This window comes from Lycium ferocissimum, chromosome 2 (genome assembly GCF_029784015.1).
Source record: "Lycium ferocissimum isolate CSIRO_LF1 chromosome 2, AGI_CSIRO_Lferr_CH_V1, whole genome shotgun sequence".
In the NCBI taxonomy this organism is placed as follows: domain Eukaryota; kingdom Viridiplantae; phylum Streptophyta; class Magnoliopsida; order Solanales; family Solanaceae; genus Lycium; species Lycium ferocissimum.
Window position 1 is genome coordinate 46,034,533 of NC_081343.1, and position 7,345 is coordinate 46,041,877.

At 33.1% G+C, this 7,345-nt stretch overlaps 1 protein-coding gene across 1 annotated transcript; it reads right to left on the reverse strand.

Moving 5' to 3' along the window:
- Positions 1 to 49: 49 nt before the first annotated feature.
- On the reverse strand, positions 50 to 3,374 carry LOC132040332 (uncharacterized). Its single transcript, XM_059430974.1, has 2 exons — positions 3,235 to 3,374; positions 50 to 779 (listed from the first exon to the last, which is right to left on the reverse strand). Exon 2 carries the CDS (start codon positions 762 to 764, stop codon positions 339 to 341), a length of 426 nt encoding a protein of 141 aa, XP_059286957.1. The 5' UTR covers positions 765 to 779; positions 3,235 to 3,374; the 3' UTR covers positions 50 to 338.
- Between the last annotated feature and the right edge of the window lie 3,971 nt (positions 3,375 to 7,345).

The following is a 7,345-nucleotide window of genomic DNA, read 5'->3' on the forward strand; positions in this document are numbered from 1 at the left end:
ACACTTGGTACAAGTCTTAGACTTTCAACTGATCCAACATGCCCAACAATGATCTGAATCAAATCAATAATGAGACTCCGCAGCAGTTTGAGGGAGTAAGATCCAGTAACAGAACTTGAACAGTGTCTGATCCAGAAAGAGAACTTGAAAACATGATTTGGGAGTGGGTTGGGAGGAACTATAGACTAATAATCGCGCAATAAACGACTAATCGATGTTATATAACGCGTCATTACCACCTCCACTATAACATCTCAACTTTATGCTAACAGAACTTGGATTGTTGTACACAATCTATATATATATATCCCAATTTACTGAAACACAGATTTAAACCATCATAATCGCTGGCAAGGATCAACTAGGCCTTCTAACACAACAAGTTCATCAAGGAGTGTTAACTTCTCATCTTCAAGGGCATTAATCTCATCTTCGGCTTCTCTCAATTCTTTACCAAGAGCAAAACTTTCTTCCTCCAGCAATAGATACTTTCTCCTCAATGCCCGATATTCATTTCCAGAAGTGGAAGTATCTGTCGAGAACTCAGGCGTTGATTTCTCGGCATATTGGAATAATGGGGAAACTCCGTTCGATGGGACTCTTTTGGTGGGTTTTAGTCCATTTTGAACTGACAGTGCATGCAAATCTTGTATCCTTTTTGCCTTATTCCCTTCTTTTTGCAACACTGGAGCCTTTTGTTGTGATGTTTTCTTTTTCCGCAATTTAGAAGCTGAAGCTTCCTCAAGTCCTCTCTGGTCTTGCATATCTCTATATTTGATCTGCAAGGATAAGTAGCTATTGATATCAGAAGGGTGCAACAATGGCAAAGCAGCACCTCAGAAGAAAAGTCATTTGGGTTTTCAGATTCTAGTAGAGAACCAAAGCAGAGTCTCAAAGAACACATTGACATATTTCATTGAAATGGATGTTGTTTGCTGATCATAAAACATAGGTCTGTCTACTCAAGACTATGTTGTCTCTGTTTATAAGATTTAGGAACCGTAACTTATGATAGCCTCACCTTTATCACATTAAAAACTTAACATTAAATAAAAATAAAAACTTATGCTAGCCTCACAAAAGATGAACACAGAAAGCCATTTGCTAAATCCTCATAATCCGAGGCAGCTGAAAATATTAGCTCAGTCAGCCCGGTTGAAGTAAGGTCGTGAATCGAGTTGGTAAATAATCATCCAACCAGATTTTGGTTTACTTTTTGGGGTTCTTTTGTTCGGTCACTAGATTCTAACTCATGCAATCTCCCCCACCTATCACACACACAAAAACAAAAGAACCCTGAAAAGAAAATAAGTAATTCCTGAATGCAGCCTGAGGTAATATCCCATTAAGTTCTTGTTATCATCCACAATATCTTCGGGATGTTGATGGTGCGGGAGGTAGGAGGACCCACTCAGGAATTAACACACAGGTCCGATTAGTAGAATAAAATCCGGACGAGAATAATGCCAATGTGAAAATTATGCATTGAACTATCTAGCAGTGGAGTGGAAATGTCTCAAGGGAAAACCAAAAAAAAGAAAGCATCTGAAATAGCATCAGACAGTTAAGAGAGAAGCACAGATGACGCCCTCCAAACACTAAGCACCAAACTAACAATAAATAAATCCCACAGTAACATAAAAACCACTTACCAACAGTATCAATGTCTAATACTCTCAAAGATATAATAGAGGGGAAAAATAGACGAGGTAGTTCTATCAACTAATAAGAACCAAATGAATGATATAGGAAATATTGTTCCAGACATCTCAATATACAGAGCACCGATACACTATGGTGCATCACTAATTTTTTAAACAAACTGGACACACAAAACATCATTTTTTTCCCATTCTACAGAGCTTTTGCAAAACTGGATACAGGGTCATGCTGAAGAATCTCTGTCCATGTCCAAAGATTTGGCCTTCATTTGTTCCTCCTTCTCCATACATTTTACTGTTTTAATTAAGCAAGATAATTCCATTATACTCTACTTCAAGACGAGAGTATAGGTACCAAGGTGACAGTTTTTTTGAGGATTTATTTCTTTCAAGAACATCTTATCATCAATTCTGGTTGGTATCACCGATTTTGACCTTAGACTCAAAAACTAAAACTTCAGGTATAGACCGTCAAAATGATGGACTTTACAATGCCCAGCCATGCCATAAGTCTCCTACCATAACCAGAAGAACGTCGGACAAGGATTACATGTAAATTTGTAAGTTGCAAGAACTGTTTGAACAGAAGAGTGATTTTTTGATAAGATGCGTTTCAATAAGACGACTTCAAATTTTCGTTGCAAACTTAGTCTTGAATGACTCCAGATTTAAGAAAAAAACAAAACCTAAAAAGGAATTGAACTCAAGCCAAAAAGAGTATTGCACATAAGTGCTAAGCAAATTTGAAGCTAGACAGTTATTTAGGGTGATCTAAACTCCATTAGTTATATCTGAAGATTTGGAAGAACACATGTTGCAAAAACACGAACTCTAATTTAGAATAGATGTGATAAATCCATTCTAAACTCACTTTCACTAAGTTCTCTCTGTTTTCTTTTCGAGAAAACACTAGCAACCTTCTTCCTCCAATGTGCATCATTATTTAACATAACCATTTCAAAACCCCACTCGTGATCACAAATATTTTTTTTATGACAAGGGAACCACAGCCGCTACTCTTCGGGTGTGCACAGGATAAACCCCGCTCCTGTGCAATAGCCCGCAAATCACTCAGGAGAGATAACCCGCACTAGGCAATCCCCGTGCGACGAGCTCGACCCAGAAGGCAAATCCCCTCGTGTCGTAGGCAGGGGGTTTCGAATCTGAGACCTCCATTATGAAAGTCCCATGGTCATCATCACAAATATATAAATGAACCCTTTACATTCTTTAGCCAATCTAGCAGAAAACTATCATATATTTACCAGGATGAAATTAGGTTACTCAAAGCCATAGCTTAATGAATTTTATTACAAAAAGAAAAAAAGGCAACCTAACAAATTCACGATCAACAGTAGCGGGAAAAAAAGAAGATAAAATCTTGAATCGAGTTCAGAATCTAATAATAATCGTCATAAATTATAGTAAAAGAAGAAAAAAAATTCAACAGGATCCAAGAACCCAACTAAGAGTAGCAAAATAAACCCCATAAGCCCTATGCTAAAATTGCATATTTACGATTTAATAAGAAGCAATTGGAACCATATTATAAAAGCATATCCCCAAAATTTACCTGTAATTACCAGGGATGAATTCTGTGGGCAATTTAGGGGAGGCAAGTTTTCAGAGCTTTACAGTAAAGAAGAAAAGGGTTTTTTGGTGTTCCCAATTCTAAAAGGACCAGTAACTTAGTTGATTACATATTCTTCTCCTTCAACCTTTTTTTTTTCTTTTTCACTTCTGTTAATTGCACACCTACCTACGTCTAATCTCAAAATACTTTAAACTTTCATCTTATTTATCCGTGTTTAATGTCTAATTTCAACAAAGAAACTTAAAATTTTATAATTTTAAATATGTTATGATATTTGTATCAAGTTCAATGTGCTACAAGTTGATCCGATACTATGGGTAAAAGCAAATGGTACCAAGTACTATAATTATTAGACAATTGTTAGTTTTAACAAAATTATTCATAAGTACTTGGAAAGTATGCACTTCGTTCGTCTTAACATCGGACATTCGGTGAGCAAATACATTAATTAAGAGTATAATTTAGAACGCACGTGTTAAATTAAAGTGATCGAAATTATATTAGAAACTAGTAAAATTATCATATATAAGTTTGTCTACAAAAAATAATAAGCATGTCATTAACGGATTTAGATAATAGTTTAGACACTAATACACTCTTTTATGGAAAAGTATGTATGTATTTAGATTAATTCATACGCTACTTCATACTCAAGTGTATGAAGTCATAGATTAGTTCTTACGCTACTTAATTTTGCATAAAAAGCATCTTATGACTTCTAACCACCATATACATAAAAACATCAGAATTCTTCATAGGTGTATATTGAGCACATAACAATCCATAAAAATGAAATACACATTTTTTGATTAGTAATAAAAAGTGTTGACAGGTAACAATAGATATTATTTTCTTTAGTTAGGAGATGCTTGGTAAGAAGTATGTTTTTCTGGTTATCACGAATTACATCCGCAGTCAATTTCAGTACTTGTAATTACTAAACCAGTTACATAAATTATATCCTACCTTTAATAAATCAAACTATCATTTATTATAATAAGAAAGCAGGATCAGAACATAATTAAGTACCACATAGAATTCATCTAAGAATGTCCATCTCTAAAAGAATCTTGAGCAACCATTCTAAACATGGTTTTAAGTTTCAAGCTTTTGTAAACTTGGGTAAAATCAAAATTAACCGCGCTAATGCAACTCTGAATCTTTTGATATGTAAAACTATTTAGAATGCGCTCATATTCTCACTGTCTATGTAAACTATGAGTTCAACTGATAATAAAAATGAGTTTATTGTAGGCTAAAACTGTTTGAATACAATTAATTCACTCTTTTTCATTGGCACTAAATGTCAGACCCTAAATCAGATGCATAAAAAATTTAACACAAACCTTCTCATATGCAACTGCTCAAGAAATGATTACAATAAAAAGCAAAAATCATGTATTTCTATACAATGAGACAAATCCCTTTTTTTAAAAAAAAAAAAGAGACCAGAACACTTAAATGCATGATTTTTTTATAAATATCAAACACAAATAATCCAGACAAATTCATCTGAAAGATGCTATTTATTCATGAGACTTACACCGATTTAGAACAAATAGTAAAAATTCATAATTTTGCAAAGTGAAAGAGAAGCAAGAAGAAATAAATTTATTTTATGCTGGATGTCTGTATATTCTTTGATTTGAGTTGGTAAGCAAAACTTGTTTTCATAGCTGCTCCAAATTTGCACGTTATTTAAATCCTCACCATTTTGTTTATTCATCTTCACAAAATTCATTTCTACTTTGCTGTAATAGTACACAAATCAACTTTTTTGTGTTCTTTACTTCAATCACAGTCCAAAATCAAACTTTTTTCCGCTCAAATGCCTAATTCTCTCCCTGTTAAAAGTTGTTTAAACTCTCCTCTAAGGAATGTCTCTTGTGCCTAGTAGATTGACTCTTGATGTTATCTCATGTTGGTGGGAAATTATGGGTGTTGATCGAAGAAAGTTAGAATGTGAAGAGACGAGACGTTCGTATTGCTTTTGAACTGGCAGCGTTATTTCAATGGAAGCAACGTTTCAGCCTTTATATTGGAAGAAAGCTACAATTGAGGGGAAGTGTCTTTTTTTTTTTTTAAAGTGATTTTTGGGATTTTTTTTCCAATAACACATAATTATATAAATAGGAGAAAAGCCAAAACATTGAGAAAAAATAAAAATGCATTTACTGGTCATAGCAAGCGCCACATCACCGGGTCTATGTCTCCCTTTTATATATATATATATACTAGTGATATTAATCGCGATAAGTAGAAAATTTAGTCAAATTTTCAATTGTTTTTTTTTTATAAATTTAGTCAATATAGAAATAACCTTTTCATCTACTATACAGTACTAAAATTATTAATAAAATCTCAAGAATAAACAATTTTTGAGATTAACTTCGACCTCGTCATATAGCCAATTTCGCAAAAACAATGAATACAACAAATATCATTGTGCATAAACCAAGAGCTAATTAAGAATGTGAGAAAAGAAATAAGGTGATAACCACTAAAACAATGGCAGAGCTGACATTAGGATACCTCTTTTAGTAACATAATTTGTCAGTTACGGTATAAACCTATTTTGATTTAATTTAATTTAATTTGGCGATTACTATGTTAATACTTTTAATAAGAGAAGAGGGAAAAATCGAAATTGCTGCATATGTAGACAAAATGAGAGATAATAAAAAATAAAATTAAAAAACAAAAAGATAGTTAAAATTTTCTTTTCCCATGGTTTCTCCTATTTTTGTAATTAAAAAAACGAAACCTGAAGAAGGAAAAATAATTAAAAAAGAAAGCAGAATGAAACAATGATAGCACCAAATTATTTTTGCCCTTGTACGTAAATCTTTCTTTCAAACCGGTCACTTTGTTTCCAAAGCTCTTTCCTCTCGAATCATAAAATAAATCTCTTGTTCTTTTTCCTTCTAATTTGATGTGAAATTCAAAATTTGTTTCTTTCTGCAAATACTATTCCTGTACCATTTTGACACTTTGATAACTTTAGTCTCTCAAATTTGGGAGTGTGTACCTCTTTTCCTTAGTAAAATTTTAAGTAATGCAGATTCCAGCCAAACAAAATTCAGCGAACAAATATTACCTCCATCATATTAGTCCTTAAGAAAAACATTACCACCAAAAACTCAAAAAGAAGATAAAGAAAATTTAGAAGCAGATGAGGAAAGAAAATGTGGGTCAGACGGATCCCAAGAAACACTTATATAGGAGTATATGGTTTCACTACACTTTAGTGTCATTTAAAGAAATATTTGTTCAGCATTTTAACACGGCAAATAAATGAGGGGAAACTAGAAAAAGGCCCAAAAAAGGAGAAAATTGGAGTGAATTGAGAGAAAAGAAGAAATCCCGGCATATCTAGCATGGTAATTGGGGTTCAATTGAATCCCTAACTTTCGACGCGAAGTATAAATTTATGTGTAAAAAATTATTAAAATTGTATTGAATATTAATTATGAGCCCATAACTTTAAAAATATAATGCGTTCAATACTAAAAATCTTAAGATTGAACCCTGTAGAATTTAAATCATGAATCCGCCTAAAAAGGAGGAGAAAAGGTCAGAAGAGAGGAAACCTTGGTCAAAGAACTATGCCACATTATTATGCGAATGAAGAATATGTTGAAACTAATCGTAAGTCACCATTAAAATATGTAGTCAAAATAAGGAGGAAACGAATGGGCTCTTATTGATATCTTGTTGAATTATTCAATCAATCACAATTTGCACGTTTTAATAACACTGGCGTATAATCAATGATGTTTCCGAAGATTGGCTTGTAGATATTCTGTAATTCCCCATATATGTGATACCCTCTGCACGTCTTAACAATGGAGAAAGTGAAAAGCCAAACGTTTTTGGCGTTCGAGAGTTTTTTTTAGTGAGTGGTATAACCATTTAAGAGTTAAGAGAATAATAAATTACCATAATAATTAACATGGTTTGGAAAGGTGGCTAGACAACCGAAATGTCAATTTATTAGGACAACCAACAGTCACATTAGTGAAGCCGAATATTCACTTTCGATTTGTAAAAATTGGAAATTAAGGGAACTAATGCAAAAATCTTGAAAATT

Coding starts and splice junctions, on each gene's coding strand:
- LOC132040332 (XM_059430974.1), bottom strand. CDS start 764: ATGCAAGACCAGAGAGGACTTGAGGAAGCTTCAGCTTCTAAATTGCGG.